Genomic DNA, 17,620 nt, shown 5'->3' on the forward strand with positions numbered 1-17,620 from the left:
AAAACATAAACTACATGGATTCCAGGGACTGGACAGAGATTGAGCTGGAGATCCGTACAGGCCCAATGGGAAGGGCAGGCCGGAGGAGGCCGAAATGAAATATTTTTTGTTAATTAGAAAGCTAAAACATCCGGATATGGTCAAAAGAGTAATTAAGTGTGAATAATGTAAATGAATACTAAGCTCAAAAGAAAACTCCATCATTCTGTTAGCATTTACATTCGGAGCTCTCAGATGGAATCCTCAAAATAGTTTGACGCAAAGTCAAAGTGGCTTTGGCAGGAGCCTGACATCCTCGCTGGGAAATCAATTCACACTTTTTCCACAACTTTGAGTCTGCAAATTAAATTCGGAATTAAACCTGCCCCGTAGACATATATCTCAATGCTCAAAGAAGCTCTCAGGACATGAATAAAACTTTAAATTGACTTGCCTGCTATTCAGAGACTCGTGCACACACTGCCACACCTGCCACACCTGCCTCACCGGCTGTGCCGCAGCCGCTGCCACTGCCATTCACACATACACATTTATGGCTACACCTTGCTCCAGTAAGCCGCACATTTCTAGGACAGAAGCAGAACAGAACGAGCGCACAATGCGAGATCTGTTTTATGGTAACCTCAAGTGGCTTATTTTAACGGCCCAAAGAAAAGTTGCCACAAGGCCACACGGTGGGATGCATGTGTCTGTCTGTACCTGTGCCTATGAGTGGGAGTGGGAGTGAAGGCGACACGGTAAAGAACTCGTAAAAGCCCAAGGATTGGAACGCCGAAGAGTTACAACGGGGATGGATGTCATTACATGTCCTCGCCTGGCCCTGTGCACCGGCTTAAACTGTCCAGGTAACTTGTTTAATTTCAATTTTATGCGGTCACCAATCGATGAGGTCCGGTCCCAGCTCTGTCAAAAGTTTCAGTCAACTTTATTAGGCCAAATCTGACGGCCAACAGAATGGCGTCCCTCCACGGTCAGCCACTTGTGGAATCCCTGACATTCATCATGATGACCATGATGATGGTGTGTCCCTGGACTCTGAAATTAAATGAAGCAGAAACTTGGCAAAAGTTATTTAGCCAGTGAGACCGTTTACGATAGGCTCTGCTGCCTTTTTCTTGGTATCCATGGGATGTGCAGCGGAAAAGGGTACTCGACCAGGCGCTCTGCTCCGGCTACCCAGTCGAGTACTTCGCACTTCTCTTTCCAAAGACATCACCTGACTGGCTGACTTATGCGCCTCTTTTCCGGCTGATTGTGGAGGTCGAAAAGTTTGCCTTCACGGCTCGAAAGTTGCTGCAGAGTATACTGCCAAGGGTGAAATAACTTTGACACAAAACTTGGCAAAACCAAAACCTTTCAAGAGTCCACTTCTCTAACAAATGCTAATCAAGACTTGAGCAGGAGCGGCAGTGGGAGCTGGCGGATAAAAGGATCTGCATAAACTTTTAAAATAGCTCGCAAAGAGTGCGACAAAAGCCCCTGAAGAACCCCACTTGTTGGCCGATAATTGTCTGCGTTGCATCTGAGAATCTGAACTTCTAAGATATCTATCTATATATCTAAGCACTGAACTATCTGTAGGACTTACATTTGTGTTGACAGTTAGAGCTAGACAAAATTTTTGACCCTTAGGCATGCATACTCTCCGTTTCCGTTCACTGGTCACCTCCACGAGCGCTTGGCTAATCAGCCACCATCGGTCCACCTGCGAGGGAGATGGGATTGGGATTGGTGACTCGATTCAGCCATCCTGGGTCACGGACTGGGATCAAGACCATCCGCACGCAGCCCAAGTGAGCCAGGGCCAGAAATCGAAGTCCTCGCGACACATCATCCTGGTGAGGCACGGACAATACGAAAAGGCGCCGAACAGCCCCGACCATCTCACCGACCTGGGGCGCGAGCAGGCGAAGTGGACTGGGAAGCGTCTGCGGGAGTTCAACATCACCTGGGACCAGGTGGTGGTCTCCACCATGACGCGGGCCCAGCAGACATCGGCGATCATACTGAAGGAGCTCGACGTAGATCCCTGCAAGGTAGTCACTAGCGACGAGCTGCGCGAGGGAGCGCCGTATTTCGCAGACCCGCCAACGAAGAGGAGCCCGCGGAAGCAGGAGGAGGCTGTTCGCCGGGATGCACCACGCATTGAGGCTGCTTTCAAGCACTACTTCTACCGTGCCCCGCCCGACCAGGAGCGTGACACGTACCTCCTGATCATTTGCCATGCCAACGTCATCCGGTATGTGATCCTGCGTGCCCTTCAGTTGCCGCCTCAGGCCTGGACTCGGCTGAGTCTCAACCACGGCTCTATCACCTGGCTGACTGTGCGGCCATCGGGCTACGTATCACTCCGCTGCATGGGCGACTCGGGCTTCATGCCCGTCAAGGAGACCAGCACTTCCAATCTCGGGTCGGTTAAATCGAGTCCGTGTGGATAAGGTCCATTTTCGAAAACATCACATCATTTGCATCCAGACAATGTACTAGTTTTACCCAATACAGGCTCTCACTGGCCAGAAACGTGACTTTCCGGCACATTTTGCCCAAACCGGATGGGCTGCAGCTGCGGCTGCCAGCCCGCCAGCAAGCTGGAAAACCACTTTAACTTTGGCCAAAATCACTTTACACACTGTCGTTGGCATCTGGCATGCAGGCAACATGCAACATGCAACATACAGTGGCCACGGCGGTCATGGACCGTTTCATCATGTCCCCTACCCGTTGCCACATTTTCGCTACTCTTTCGGGTTTTGTCTCTGCTCATTAGTGCGGCTTTAATTTCGGTTATTGTTCCCGTCCCATGTTGTTCGGTTTTCCGGTTTATGGTTTCGGATACTGGCTTTGGCTGTGCCTCTGCTGTGGCTGCTGCTGCGGCTGCGGCTGGGGCTGGGGCTGGGGCTGCTTATGGTGTTTCATTAAATTTGCATCCTCTGCAATTTGAATATAATTTGAGTGGGCTGCTGCTCCTCCACCACTGCCACTCACACCTAGTGCCAGCCGCTAGAAATCATCACTCTCTTGCCATTCCGGAGGCCCTTGACTGATTCTGATTTATCAGTTTTCGAGTCAGAAGAGTTCACTTTGAGGTGAAATTTTGAATAGGAAATATGAATCAATGTATTGTATTTGTTTGTTTCGAGATATGCTAATTGTAGCTTTCATTTTGCGAGTCTCCTTGTGGAGCTCCGTGGCTGAGGCTAGACGCGGGGTCGTGGCAGATCTGCATGACAGGTCCTTCGAGATGCTAATCGCCGGCGGCCATCTACCGGACAGTTCGTATCTGGTGAGGCACATCGTCTCCATACGAACCCTCAACTACATCGAGTTCAGGGGCGACAACCACTTTTGCAGCGGCATCCTGCTCAGCAGTCGGGCAGTGTTGACAGCCGCCCACTGCGTCACTGAGTAAGTGAATGTTTAAGTCCCCACGGAGAATCCCAGGTAACTCCTGCTCCTGCTCCTGCTCCTGCTCCTGTCACACACAGCTGGTTCAAGGCCCCCATGAACCCGAGGGCCCTGCTGATTGTGTTCGGAAGTAGACTGCGCCTGGCCTTCTACGACGTCGCCGAGTGCCGACGCGTGGACCGTCTGGTGTTGCATCCCGAGTATAAGCGCTACAAGGAGAACGATCTGGCCGTGCTGCAGCTCAGTCAACGCATCCCCAGCAACATGCGCCACGTGCGGCCACTGGTGACTCGTCACCGCTCCGGCTTCGCCACCGCGGGCAAGCGCTGCATCACCATGGGCTGGGGCCAGGTGTATCCGGTACGTACGCAGTCACAGCCACAGCTCTAGTTCTGGAACCAATTTTTGTTCCAGCACGGCCCCTACTCGAATCAAATTCTCGCGCTGGATGTCCTGATTCGCAACCACAGTTTCTGCGAGGGAAAGATCCCGTCGTACAACAGAGCCGGGCATCTGTGCGCTGAGCCCGATGCCGACGGCGAGTTCTGTCCTGGCGACATGGGCGGACCCCTGATATGCGAGGACTGGCTGGCTGGAATCATTGGCGGCTCCAACCTCTGCGAGGGCGGCAAAGCCATGAAGTTCACAAATTATATGCACCACGAAAAGTGGATCCAAAAGACGGTTCTCGCTCTGACTGCGCAGGCAGCCGATCCTTTCTCTCCAACTAACACGCTTTTCCTGTTGATACTCTCCCAATTGTTCAGCTTCGTAATTCAATTAAATAGAATCTAAATCTTGATCTGCACGGAAGGTACGTTCTCATAAGTATATGTTATTCGGGAGCATTAATCTCTCCATCTCTCTCTCGGAGTTTCCTTCTTTCCCCCTCTCTTTTACCATAAAAACGCTTCGAAACGGGCGCCAAATGAGCACAAAGAACTTGGCCAGAAGGGAATTCTGTCCAGTTTAGCCACAATCCCAGGTGCTGGAGTTAAAGGAGCCCCTATACCGAGTCAGTGCAGGTGCAGTGGCCAGCAGCACTGGGGATGTCATCATTTACATTTGATAAAATTCCAGAGTTAAAGTCTAAAAGCGTCTTCGGGCTGCCGAGCAATTCGGTTCAGGGAAAATGCATAAATCAAAAGCAAATTGAATTTCAGCCAGAACAGGCTGCCGGGCTGCCACAGAGGCATTGCATCCACTGCGGCGCGTCTCTGTTGACGTTGTCGTTGCAGCCCCCATTCCCCATTCGCCATTCCCATTCCTACCCCGCTGTCAGCTCTGACAATATGTTGAGGAGGATGCCTTGGGGGCAGCAACGTGAGAGCACAGTTAAGATCTGCTTTGCTCAACGTTGCTTCGACGCTGGCGAAAAGTTTGCCTGGCTTCTGCTTGGGCTTGGGCTTGGGCTTGGGCTGGGAGTTCCTCATTCAACTTTAAAACAAAGTCTACTTAATGCAAAGCTCAAGGCGCCTGCCGCGAACATAAACAAAACCTGCGAAATTGGTCGCTAGTACTTATGCGCCGCTATATTCGGCAGTGCCGAGGAGACCCGCCCAACTATTAATGCCATTTCAGAAACGTTCGCTCCTCAAAAAAGCGATGGAAGAATGGTAGACTTAAGAATGGGGAGAATCTTTAATTGCCTGTGAAAATACTTTCGTTAATCGTGGAATAAAAGGTATACAGGGCATTATGGGCAATCCAGGGTAGGCTAAGAAGATCTGTCTACTCGATTAAATTACTCACATTTAGGGAACTCACTAAAGATCCCTACAGACATATGTATATGATATATCGAGCATAGTTTAAGCTCTCTTTGGATTGAGAAATTCACCACACATGGCCGGCTGCTCGGTTGCTCGGTTGCTCGGTCGCCGCAAAAAGTAAAACAGAGAAAAATTTCTAAGTTTTCTTTTGCCGATTATTGGGGCCCAACACCTTTCACCGTTCAGTCGTCCGGCGGCGCTTGTCACGCTTTGTGGTCAATTGGTTACATCCGTCAAGAGGAGAATCGTTGGGTCAGGACCCTCACCTCCGCATCGGCACGGCGCATAACATATTTTGCCAAAACAAACAAATAATCGAGTGCCAATTGTCGCATTGGTTGTGTTTGTGAATGAAAACTAAACAGAAAAGTTAATGCATTTCCCGCATGAAATGAATTGCATACAAGACGAGTGTTTGTTTAGTAACTAATCGATTTCCACATCATTTAGGGTTTCCGTGACGGAATATATGTACAAATAAACAACCCGCTGAGCCACATATCAAATTAATTGCATATCAAATCGAATTCAAACTATTTTTCAATTAAAAACATGACTTCGTAATGCCGCCACGTAGCTGGTAGAGCCGCAGAAAGAGTGCGACACAGTGTCTGTGTGAGTGAGTGTGAGTGTAAGTGTAACAGAGATAGCAAGAGGGACGACACTTCGATTCGAAATCCATCAATTAGGACGAGCCCAACGAGGTGCGTAAGTTCATTTACCGTGCAATTTGTTAATTAATCGAATTTGAAGCACTAGCTAAAACTGGAGCACTAGGTCTGAGTGAAAGGCGATGCAAATTGCTAACTTAATAATGTCCTCCTACTATGTGGTTGTGATAGTACAGGGAACGCCGTCTCACTTTTCGTTGCTTCAGCTCCATCGAATCCATTACTCGACTTTGCACAGTTCCTTAACCATTCCAGAGAGCTATGAAAACCACTGTACTTCTATCGCTTTGCACCAAAGTGCAGAAGAGGAACTCTTTTCCACCGGCTCTCTGTTGCTGCCACAACAAAGCCACTCCAATAACTCCACTCTGAGCCGCAGGGTGCACGTGTACGTGGCGTGTACGTGGCGTGTATGTGACCCAATGCATTGAACTCTGCCACCTCGCATTATAATACTTAGAGTGTTATCATAAAACGGCTTTAACTAATATCTTTCTAACAAGCCAGCCATGGCAGAACATGCCACAACAATGGCCAGATAATGGGCGAGAACAAGTCCCCGCATTGCCTTTCAGCACACTGCGTATCGAGTTGCCTTCAAAAGAGCTTGGCCAGCAAATTCGAGCGCCTTGACTCGTGTCCATTGGGCCAACATAATCGCACATGGGGGGAGACTGGGGTAGAGGCAGTGGCAGAGACACAGCCTGATCCCCGCCCACACACAAACCATGCGGGGTATCGAGTTTTAATGACCCACTTTCGGGCTCAAGACTGTTTAACTTTTGCTGGGCAGCGCCATTGGTTTGTTCTAATTCCGCCGGACAGTGTAAATCCCAGAGCAGAGCAATTAGCAGCAGTGGCCAGTGGCCAATGGCCAGCATGAATGGCCGATAAAGGCGGCAAACGGTACGCTGTACGCTGTATTGTCAAGGAAAACAAATGAGTTGAGTTCTCCAGCAGAACTTGCGGGGCTTCTTGGGTAGCTGCACTTCTTCTACGGCCCCCAAGAGAGATGTCTGCCTGCAGACAGAGAAACAGAAAAACAGAGAGACAGAGAAAGAGACGCAACAAAGAAAGAGAAAGAGAGAGAGAGAGAGAGAGAGAGAGCGTCTCTGAAAGTCATTACCCATTGATAGTATGTTTTCTATCGAAACTTTTCTCGTTTCATTTTGGGTTTTTATTTTATTTGATTTTATTTTGTTTTTGCCGCAGCATGTTGACAGCATGGGAAAGGGCAAAGACAGCAAAAGAAACATTAAATTAATAGAATTAACAAGTGAAAAATTGAATTCAAGGCGGCACTCAGGGGCAAGCAAGTCCAAAGACAAAAATTAAATGGAACACAGCCTAAGCCCACGCTTCGTATACGCAATATACAGACAATTTATAGTCCCAACTAAATTCATTTGGGGGAAAAATAATGGGGAAAATTCCACAGGCTGCTGCAATACTCATTAATTTGGTATATGTCACATATTCTTTGTAAGTTGCTGCCTGCCACATAACACCACTACCAGTACCACACAGACATACACACAGTACAATATGAATGCATAATTGGAACATAAAATTCCAAAAATATTTTACAACATCCTCTGCTGTTCCTGCTCTGTGCTCTGCCCTCCCCCTCTCACATCCCATGCGAGTACGTGTGTGAGTGATATTCATGGTCAGATGCCTGTTTCCCCCATTTATTCATTCACAGCACAGCGCCTGGAGGGGTCTCGTGCCTTGGCCTGTCCCTGTGCCTGTGCCTGTGCCTGGCCACAAAAGGGCGGCGACTTTCGCCCAGCCGAAGATGGACCTGCGTAATCTAACACTGCCACCGCCAGCCGCAACAACAATTATGTCCTCGTCATCATCAGCAGCCGCAGGAGCAGCAGTGGGGGCTCTTGTGGGAGCAGCATCAGCAGCAGGAGGACCTACCACAGCGGCGCTGGCGAGCATCGCAGCGCAAACCGGAACAACCATAGCATTAGCAACAGCCTCGTCGCCGACAACAACGCCAGCCACATTTTTTACATACAGCATACCGGGCATGGACATAACGCCAGGACCATTTATATTCACCTACGTTAGTGAATTTTTATCGCTTATCACGCCCGAGGAATTGCCGCTCGGTAAGTCCTATCACCCCTCCCACCCCACCATGGTTGCAGCGGAAGTGTGTGTTGCACTGAGAGAAACCCATTGTTAAGTTTTGAAAACCGCCCGGGGATTGCTTATCCCAACTTCTCTCAAGTTTCCCAATTTAACAGATACACAAATATCTTTCTCTGAGTGCATTTGTGTGTGCGTGGTTCAAGAGGGCGTAAGAGTGCCGTTGGGGGACATCCTTCACCTCAGTTTCGAAATTTTAAGGATGCTAAGGATGGTGCATGAGTTGGCCTTGGCCAGAGGCATTCGATTAAATTATAGTATACTCGTATCATACGCGTATCCACGACCATGCGGCTTTCAACAAAGATCCGAGTAAGGTTTAAGAACTAAAAATGTGTCGGAACATAGGCGGCCTGGATTCCGGGATCATTCCCATAGAACAATATGTTTTTTGGGATCTCTGTCAAAATTGCCAAATGTCCGATGAGCAGAAGCTGCAAAGTTTTATGAGAAAGCATGACGTGCAGGAGGATGTGGCCCGTCGCTATCTAGTCGCCAACGACTGGGCGTTGGATCAAGCCAGCGGTGCCTACGAGTCGGACACGGCCGCTGTCAACAGCAGTCCCACTGACTCGTCCAGCAACAGAGAGCCGCAGTCGGGGATCAGCGTGCACACAGACCGGCAGGACGATGATCCGGAGAAGCACTTTGCCGAAAGCTCCAACAACACTATAGCCCCAGGGGAGAAGCGCGTCAGCATAGAGGGTTCCACTCCGGCCCTGACCTACGTGGACAGCCTCCACAGCGTGCGAGTGTGGGGGCAAGGCCGCCGTCTGGGCAGCGCTCATCCGATCAATCCGCCGGCGCCTGGGATCGCGAATCAGGACTCGGACACGGATCCCAATGACAGCGAGCACACCATCGTGGTGCTGCATCTCTGGTCGGAGGGCTTTTCCTTGGACGACGGCTCGCTCAGACTTTACGATGTTCCGGAGAACGCACAGTTTCTGCAGTCCGTTCTGCAGAGGGAGGAGAAGATGCTGGGCCTTGGCCAACGGCTGGAGGTGAGTGTCCAGGACCACAGCAACGAGCCCTTCAGGCGTCTTGGTCAGTTTCTGGGTCCAGGACGAACTCTGGGCGATCGCTTGACTCGCTTGGCGAACTCCTCGCCATCAGAGTCCTTGGCTCGCCAGGAGCAGCATGCCGAGGGCAAACTGAGCCTCAACGAGAAGTCGGCCATGACGACGGTCCAGCTGCGTCTCTCCGATGGCAGCCGCATCTCAGCCCGCTTCAATCGCACCCACAACGTGGGCGACCTCTACCGCTATGTACGCCTGGCACGGCCACAGTACTCCAGCCGGAGATTCGTACTGATGACGAGCTTTCCTCGAGTGCAGCTGGATGAGACGGATGCCCGAAGCCTGGCCGAGGCCAATCTCTGCAATGTGGTCGTCATCCAGCACTTGGAAGAGGAGCAGCCCGAGCAGTCCTCCTCCGAATTTCTGATGTAAACTTGGACTGAAAATCAATAAAACCACTTAATATAAGACTTTTTTTGAAGCATTTGAGTGAAGATTTCTTTGAATCGATTTCCAGATTCCATACGCGATGTCCTACACAAAAATGTCAGCCTGCTCGATTTTGCCTCCAATGTAAGTCTGTGGATGGATCTGTGTCTGTGTCTGTGGTCAAGTTTAACCGTCTTTTCTTCGTTCAGGCCATCAAAATCGAATCCGGTTTCATTGGCCTGATGAGCATCTTTGCTATCCTGGCCCTGGTCCCGCTGATTGCCACCTGTGCCTGGTGCTGCGGCCGCCGCTCCACGCAGGAAGAGGTGGACCACATACGTAGAGCCCCCGTCCACATACGCGACGAGGCTCTGGAGGAGAGTCTGCGGTGCCGCAAAAGCGCCGGCCTGGTCACACTCTGGATCGTCTTTGTGCTGCTCACGTAAGTTCCGGGTGAAAGGTTTGCGCCGGAGACGGACGGCAGGGGACGAATGATTTCATGGCTGTTTGCAGGCTGAGCGACCTTAGCATATTTTATGCCAACAGCCGCCTCTCGGCTGGCATCGAGATGACGCCTGAGATGGTGAAGTCAGCCGTGCACGATGTGGAGGTCTTCCTAAAGGACACGCATCTGCAGATCAAACACAAACTGGATAATGGCTTTCATGTTTCCGTCGAGAGAGTCGTCAAAGACTTGGAAGGTCAGTGCTGGATGCTGGGTGCTGGGTGCTGAATGGTGGATGTGGTGGTGGTTGGTGGCGTTGGCCCTGGAGGATGGCGCGTCACAAAAGTTTCCGCTAGTTTCGGTTTGCCAACTTTGTGTCGCCTCGCCCCGAGTACATTTCTAGCTTTCGATTCATGCATTATGCTAAAACTTTTCCCGCACTGCATTCTGAGTTATTGCAGTGATTGTACGAGTACTCGTACCAGCTCCTTGGCCTCCTCCGCCTTCCTTATGCAAGTCCCCAATATACTATACCATACACTGATATATACTGTATGCCGTGTGCACTCTTCCACAGACGTGGATGTTCTCCTCGGTGAGCCAATTCAAGCGGAAATATCTGCACACACTGGCCTTGAGCTGGCATATGATTCATTGACGACACTTAGCTTGGGTAAGTATTCTGGTTAAGTGCTACCCGCTACCCCGCTTCCCCGTTACCCCATTACCCCGCTTTCCCACTACCCTTCTCCACCCAGAGCCCGGATTGCAATGCGATTGTCCGACTGTAGACTTGACCCAAATTCCATTGTTCATTGTGGCATGACAATGCATGGTCATCGTAGGCCTAGCTGCGGTCGTGTTGCACCAACATGACAATAAACCAGGCTCAATAAATTACAGTACTCGCACGCAGAGGGCGTAGAAATGGTGACCTTTCATTTGTCGTTTCGGGTCAACCCGTTTAAGCTTTGGACATTCTTTGATTTAAATTTCATTCAACCTCCAAAACCGTTCAAATACCCAGCCAAGAGATAAATGTGTATTCATATACGCTTAAACTGTACAAGCAAAGCAATTGGTTGGATTGGGTTGGATTGGGTTGGATTGGGAGCCATTTCCGGCCACCCCCTGAGCCTCCAGCGACAACCCACGAATGCGGCAAGATGCTTTGCTGCCGGGTGACAGGACAAATGGCTCAGATGACAACTCCATTATGTTTGCCTTCGAACACAATGTGCAATTTAGAATCAGTCTCCTTTGATCCCTGCTCCCTGCTCTCTGCTCCCGACACCCGACTCTCGACTCCCCTGCCCATGGCCGAATAAATATCCTATAATAATAGTCGAAATAATAATATTTTCGTGCATTTGTCGCTGTCAGCGAACGCGGAGCTCATCTATCGCGTCCTCATGCTGCAGGAGACTGTCGGCCGAGCCCTGAAGCTCTCCCAGGAGGCCGCCGCACGCATGGAGGAGCTGCAGATACAACTGTCCGTGCTGCAGCGCCAGTGCACGTACCGGGACCGGCCGCTCTGCGACACATTGCGTATACGCAGCTTCGAGGAGAACGGCGTCGTCGATGCCCTGAAAACTGTAAGTTCTCTGAATTGCTATCTCTCTATTTCTTAGGGGTTTAAATAATTTTTCCTTATATTTTTACTCTGTTTCATTCTGTTCTGTTTTTTCTCTTATAATTTCGCCACGCCATTTCTCATTTCCTGGACACAACGCAAAACGCTGACAATTTGTCAGCTGCAAGAGGACCAGAGCATCTTCCGTATGCGCTACTTGGGCGAAATTGAATTTGGTGCCACTGTCAAAAACCTGACATCGGAAGTTGGCGTGTCACGTTCCATTTTCAGCAATTTCCCGCAACAAGTTAAACATGACACGTCATATGAGCGGAACTGTGAGTAAAGCAATCACAATAAAGTAAAGTTTCAATAAAAGATAAGTCATAATAAATACTTGATTTACTTGACTGTACCTGGCTAGCCGTAAATCCCCATGAAACCCTCACACAAGTCCACATTGGACAATGTCCCTAACTCTATTATGGCATCAATTTAAATGTACAACTCAATCAATGGCACCTACATCCATACCACATCCCACATCACACAAAACAGTACGAGAGTCTGTATCTATTCGTAAATCCAATAAGCCCTTGAATGTGATTCTGACAATGCAATTTCCGAGACAAAGCGGATAGGAGAGAGGGTGTGGCGGGGGCACACAATATTAATTAGTGTCACCTGGTTCTGGTCTGTGGATGCTAATTGAATCGGCACAAACTTTCCCCCAGATACGCTGGAGCAATTGTCGAGCATTCGTCACAGGACAACGGCCAACGCCCAGCAGCTGACGTCGGCCATCAATGTGGTGCTGAAGCGCCTGGAGGGCACCTGGCCCTCGATGCAGCCGGCCTACAATGAGCTTAAGGAGTGGGCGGACATGTACTGGAGCATGGGCTGGATAGCCGCCATGGTGATCGTCTGGGTGGTGGTCTTCATGCTGATGTCCTACTGCTGCTTCCTCTGTGAATCGAACACAAAATCAGGCGTGGTCTTCTTCGTGGCCGTGATGATCATCTGCCTCGCCAGCATCGCCCTCACCTTCTACGGTGTCTTCTCGCTGGCGGTCGGGGGCAACGCGGAGGTCTTCCTCTGCCGCTCCCTGTACGACAAGGACTACGATATGATGGGTAAGCTATTCGACAAGCCCGGCTATGTGTATGCCCGCGAGCCCCAAACGGGTATCATTGGGGAGCTGCTGCGACCGGCCGGCGTCAATCGGTCCGTGGTGAATGTCAGCCTCGGCACGGCTCTCAGGTGAGTCAGTGATCTGATCTTCACGAGCCCACTAATCCGTATGTGTACTTAGAGTTCCCATTCCCAGGTAGAGCTGCCCAATAACCAAGAACCAATCACCAATCGCCAAGCCAGTGTTGAAGTAACGAATTTTGTTATCCAATTACTTTGATACTGTACGTGCCTGTAATTTTGATTGCCCGCCCGCCAAAAGTTCCCGGAGAACGAGTCCTGGTCCCGTGCCCTGTAAGAAACAACAAAAATGTGCAAAAGTTTTCACAGACGGAATCGATTAAAAGTTCGATGAGCAATTGAACTGAGTGTGTACCCATGAGTGGGTACACACTGCTCGATTAATGAACATTCAGGCAACACTTGCAAACTCCTTAAGTGCTAATCAAATGATAGCCAAAGCTCCTAAACGATCCCACTGTGATTACCCCTTTCGGTTTCCTGTTCTCTGTGTGTTTATTGCAAGCCTCTCCCCAGCCACTTATAACTTTCGTTGCCCCTTACCACGCAAACCAAAACTTGTCACTGACCAGAAACCACAACGCACCACTCTCAGTAGACTACAGACTACAGAAGTTATTCGGCTTCAAATCCCATCCATCCCAGAGCCCAGCAGAGCAGAGCAGAGCAGAGCAGAGCAGAGCAGAGCAGAGCAGCCAGATCCCAGGCCTGTCAGGCAGCAAGCAGCAGTTGGAGACCCTCTAAGCCACAAAGTTTTGAAAGCCCAATGAAATTTGCTAGCCACATGGCACTCAATTTTACGGAGAACATACCAATGCCAATCCAGGCACCCACACACGCACCACCCATCCACCCATCCACACACCCACGCACAGGCACACACATATAGAACTTGTAACCGCAAATTTTAAGCACGATTCCAATTATCTGAACAGATACAAAATGCGCATGCAGGCCGGGTGGAGTGGAGCTCCCCCACTCCCCCAGTGGGCATAAATTCCTGGACACCCCCCATTACCACTCTGCCACCTCCCCAATGTGTGCATGTAAGCTAAAAGATAGAGCGCCTGCGGTTCCTGGACCGGTCCCACAAAACCCATGCTCGATACGGGTGCATACTATTATGCGCAATCCCTTTGGCGTTTCATTGAGAACTTCAACTCCAAACATCGCTCTCGCCCATCAAAACAGGGGCTGCGAACAAAATCAAGCGTCGTACAATGTCTTTCAATTGGATGCGTTCGTGAATACCACCAAAATAGCTGATTTGAAACAGTTCCCAAAAGTGTCGACGGCCATCGATTCAATTTCCGTGTCGGGGCGCACGCTGCTCTCGCTGACCCAATCCGTCCAGAGTATATTGGAGAATATGCTGCAGACGTCCTCATTCAATTTGACCACGTACCGCAGCAGTGTGGGGGCGCCCACGCCAGAAAAGGATTTGGCAACATTCATTGATCAAATGCAGAGGGTAGCCCTACAGGTATGGACCATAGTCCTATCCGCATAACCAGCGCGATTACAGCGTCTGATTAGTTTCCATTCCACGAGGGGGCGGCCTGGGAGGGCCGAGACTCAGCAACGCGCTGAATACAGACCATTCCGCATCTGATTTGCCTTCCAGATTCAGGACGTGGCCACATCATCACGCATGACAACCCTGGGCAGCCGGTCGAAGCGCCTACAGGCCTCGATCCTGCAACCACTGGAGAACCTGCAGAACGAGATACTGTACCATCTGACGGCACTTGAACTGCAGCGGGATCCCTGGGCCAAGCAGGTCAATCAGACGCTCAACCATCTGAAGAGCATCCAGGGCTACCTGGAGAACAAGGCTGGCGAGATTTGCCACAACATGACGCGCCGCTACACAGACCGGTAAGTCAACCCAAACTAAACGACAAATTATAAATTATGCACAGCAAACAGTACGAGCAGTACCTGCATCGTTGGTCACAGAGTTAATTGCGCCCAAATTCACAGAGATTCTCCTGCCGAAAGTTACGGTCTCCGCATCACTATCACCATCACCATCACCATCCCCATCCCCATCCCCCCTGTGGCAATCCAAACTGTGGCATTCCACCTGGGTCGGGGATGTTGTCGTGCTGCTCTTTTCGATTCCGACAGAGAAACAAAGAACTCAAACAACTGCAAAACAAACTCAGATAAAGAGGGGAGGGGAAGGGTAAATGACTGCACATAGTTTTCCTTTTTATCAGATAATTGAAAGTCGTAATCGTTTGATTAAGTTTGCCAAGTGTCATGATTGCATTTTGTGTGTGTGTGTGTGTGTGCAACACCATCAAAGTAACACACATGTGGCATGCTCTGAGGCTCCAGAGGAGTGAACGTATGCCATGTGGATATTGTATGCTTAATTCTTTGCTTTCTTTTCCTCTACAGCCTGAAAGCGTACTTGACCAGCAGTAAGGCCACAATGGAATCGCAGCTGGGCGACACCACCACCAAGTGCCGGCCCTTCTACGACACCTTCGACGCCAGCCGCACCTTCCTCTGCCGCAACATGGTGGACTTCGTCAACGGCCTCACCTTCTTCATCCTTCTGACGCTGCTCCTGTGGGCCATTGGCACGCCAGTGGGTCTCAACTTGATCACCATCCAGACCCGCCTGAATGTGATGCAAGCGGCGCAGGCCCGCAGCAAGGCCAAACAGCGGCGGAGCGATCGCAGTCCGGAGCGGGAGCGGGAACGTGACCAGCGCAGCGACAGTCGGAGCCGGAAGAAGCAGCGGACGAGCAGTGCGTCGGGAACTGGCAGGAGTGTCCGTCGAGAGCAGAGCCGGGAGCGCAGCACGAGCAGCACGGCCCGGCCCAGACCACCGCTGTAAGTAGATGGCCACTCAGAATGAGATCAATCTGAAGATTTGCTGCTCCACAGACGTCGAACCGCCACCGAGGAAACACTGGACTTGGACGAGGACTCGAGCCCATCTAGGCAACCACATCAGCAGCAACCACCGCAACGGCGCCAGGAGACGGAGCGGGAGCGGGAGCGGGTACTGGATCGCGATCAGCGCAGTCGGGAGCGGGAGCGGGAGCGGGAGCGGGAGCGGGAGCTGAGCCGCGGGCGGGACGTCTCGGCCGTCAACACGCCCGTGCGCAGTCGCAGTCGCCAACAGCTGTGAGTATCGATCTTTCTTGCCGATCCATCGATTGTGCGCCATCTCTCAGACTCATTCCATCATTGCATCGACTGCTGCAGGCGGCACGACCCCGAGGACGACAACTGGGGCTCATCCAGTGGTCCCAGTCGAGCCACCTCCAATGAGCGCGAGACCAGTCAGACTAAAAAGATTCTCAATATTTGGCAGTCGAGAAATAAGATCAAGCCACCTTCGCTGTAAGTTAGTAGGCCCCCCGCCACTGTCCCCAGTTCGCCTTCTGACAGCTGATCTCTTTCCCCCCTCCCGAAACAGTCAGAGGCAGGGCACCGAGGAGTACGACTTTGATGTGGCACCAGACGACATTGGATGGCGTTCCCATGTCCAGTCCAGTGCCAGTCCCGACCATCGGGCCGACCAACGCAGCCGACAGCCGACAGACACTCGCTCCAATCTCCGTACTAAGCAGAAGTTGTAAGTGTCCGCCCCCCGCGTGTCCTTAGCTAGCCCATGGCTCACTTTCTGTGCCCCACTGTTCTTCCTGCCAGACGTAGTACCAACGCGGATAGAGCTAGCAGCGAAATGGTTCGTCGACCCGTAACGCCCGTATTGAGTGTCAATCCAGATATTCCGGCCGCCGTTCCCATGCCCCGCACGCCGATGCGTTTGAAGAGCAAGGTCTCGCTGACTGCCCGAGCAGTGCAGGATATTGTCAACAAGCGGAGTCAGCGTCTGTGAGTGTCCCATTTCTCGAGTCCAACGCTCCATTCCAACTCTCACCCAGCCATAAGCAAAGTCATTGAATCCAAACTTAAGGAACGGAACCCTCATATATCAACCTATACCAACCTTTTCCACAGCCAACGCACTGGTACCGATGACTTTGACTTTGATGAAAGCGATGCCTATGGTACTGGAGCACATCTAGAGGCGGACGTAGCGGCGTAAGAAGACCCTTGAATCCTATGATTCCATAAATACCTTTCTTCAATGGCCAATGATTTTCCAATTTTTCAGTGCCCGACGCACGCCTCCGCGCGGCGCCCCGCCTCCCCCGCCACCGCCAGCGGCCGGCATGAACAGGTTCTACCAACGTTATTAATCATATTCTGATATTCTGTTACCGATGTTTGTTTTTTGTGGTCTTGAGTTTGATTAGTTTGAATTTTGTTTTGGATTGGCTTTTTTGTTTTTGGTGTTTTTTTCTTTGATCGAATCTTGATGTTGTGCGAATGCCAGTGACAAAAGTACCAACCGAAACACACACAAATTCTTATTGTGTTCACAGCGACAAAGTCTTTATATTCTGAAATTACTTTCTCTCCCCGTATCGCCAACGCCAACCCCCGATATCCGACTGGCAGAGGCTTAAGCGAGCGCACTGTGCGCTGGAACGAAGAAGAGGAGGAGGTAGTCTTCGAGGATGTCGACGCGCCGAACAGTCCCGTTTACTTGAGACAAAATCTCTAAGTCCCCTGAGTCCCCACGACACACAATTTCGAATTCGAATGCTAATCCTAAGTCTCGTACACACTCGAATATTGCAATTTGTTTTATATTTCGCGCTTCTACCACTCGATAGTTCACCTACAGTCACCTACTGACAGTCCAGTCCCATATGTTTGTATTAAGCATTTAACAAGGTGTAACAACCATTAATTAATAAAGTACTCGATCTTGAGGCCTCAAAAATTAAAAGATCACGATCATCGAAGATCGTACCTCTGGTGCTGGGTTAGGTCCTCTTATGCTGTGGCGTGTAGCGTTAGTTCAAATAAATAAATGTGTATGGTGGTCTCTAACAATACTG

General features: G+C 50.6%; 4 protein-coding genes across 7 annotated transcripts; all 4 read left to right on the top strand.

Moving 5' to 3' along the window:
- Positions 1 to 1,573: 1,573 nt before the first annotated feature.
- On the top strand, positions 1,574 to 2,525 carry LOC108158318 (serine/threonine-protein phosphatase Pgam5, mitochondrial). The gene has a single exon (XM_017290559.2). The coding sequence runs from the start codon at positions 1,635 to 1,637 to the stop codon at positions 2,436 to 2,438; it is 804 nt and encodes a 267-aa protein (XP_017146048.1). The 5' UTR covers positions 1,574 to 1,634; the 3' UTR covers positions 2,439 to 2,525.
- A 549-nt stretch (positions 2,526 to 3,074) lies between these two features.
- LOC117188274 (granzyme C-like) lies at positions 3,075 to 4,222 on the top strand. Its single transcript, XM_033391831.1, has 3 exons — positions 3,075 to 3,405; positions 3,486 to 3,765; positions 3,820 to 4,222. Exons 1-3 carry the CDS (start codon positions 3,116 to 3,118, stop codon positions 4,198 to 4,200), a joined length of 951 nt encoding a protein of 316 aa, XP_033247722.1. The 5' UTR covers positions 3,075 to 3,115; the 3' UTR covers positions 4,201 to 4,222.
- A 1,123-nt stretch (positions 4,223 to 5,345) lies between these two features.
- On the top strand, positions 5,346 to 17,508 carry LOC108160251. 4 transcript variants are annotated; one of them, XM_033391278.1, is made up of 19 exons: positions 5,346 to 5,885; positions 7,554 to 7,968; positions 9,545 to 9,600; positions 9,666 to 9,898; positions 9,970 to 10,157; positions 10,479 to 10,574; positions 11,285 to 11,496; positions 11,656 to 11,812; positions 12,209 to 12,734; positions 13,878 to 14,169; positions 14,311 to 14,564; positions 15,093 to 15,533; positions 15,588 to 15,830; positions 15,912 to 16,049; positions 16,126 to 16,284; positions 16,359 to 16,544; positions 16,671 to 16,754; positions 16,828 to 16,893; positions 17,175 to 17,508. In XM_033391278.1, exons 2-19 carry the CDS (start codon positions 7,647 to 7,649, stop codon positions 17,278 to 17,280), a joined length of 3,759 nt encoding a protein of 1,252 aa, XP_033247169.1. In that variant the 5' UTR covers positions 5,346 to 5,885; positions 7,554 to 7,646; the 3' UTR covers positions 17,281 to 17,508. The 4 variants fall into 4 exon arrangements, with proteins under 4 accessions (XP_033247169.1, XP_017149604.1, XP_033247170.1 ...); XM_017294115.2 differs by having other exon boundaries at positions 5,346 to 5,881; XM_033391279.1 differs by having other exon boundaries at positions 5,346 to 5,881; positions 17,099 to 17,266.
- LOC108160254 (NSFL1 cofactor p47) lies at positions 8,375 to 9,504 on the top strand. The gene has a single exon (XM_017294120.2). The coding sequence runs from the start codon at positions 8,425 to 8,427 to the stop codon at positions 9,457 to 9,459; it is 1,035 nt and encodes a 344-aa protein (XP_017149609.2). The 5' UTR covers positions 8,375 to 8,424; the 3' UTR covers positions 9,460 to 9,504.
- Positions 17,509 to 17,620: the final 112 nt, after the last annotated feature.

Source organism: Drosophila miranda, chromosome 3, assembly GCF_003369915.1.
Source record: "Drosophila miranda strain MSH22 chromosome 3, D.miranda_PacBio2.1, whole genome shotgun sequence".
In the NCBI taxonomy this organism is placed as follows: domain Eukaryota; kingdom Metazoa; phylum Arthropoda; class Insecta; order Diptera; family Drosophilidae; genus Drosophila; species Drosophila miranda.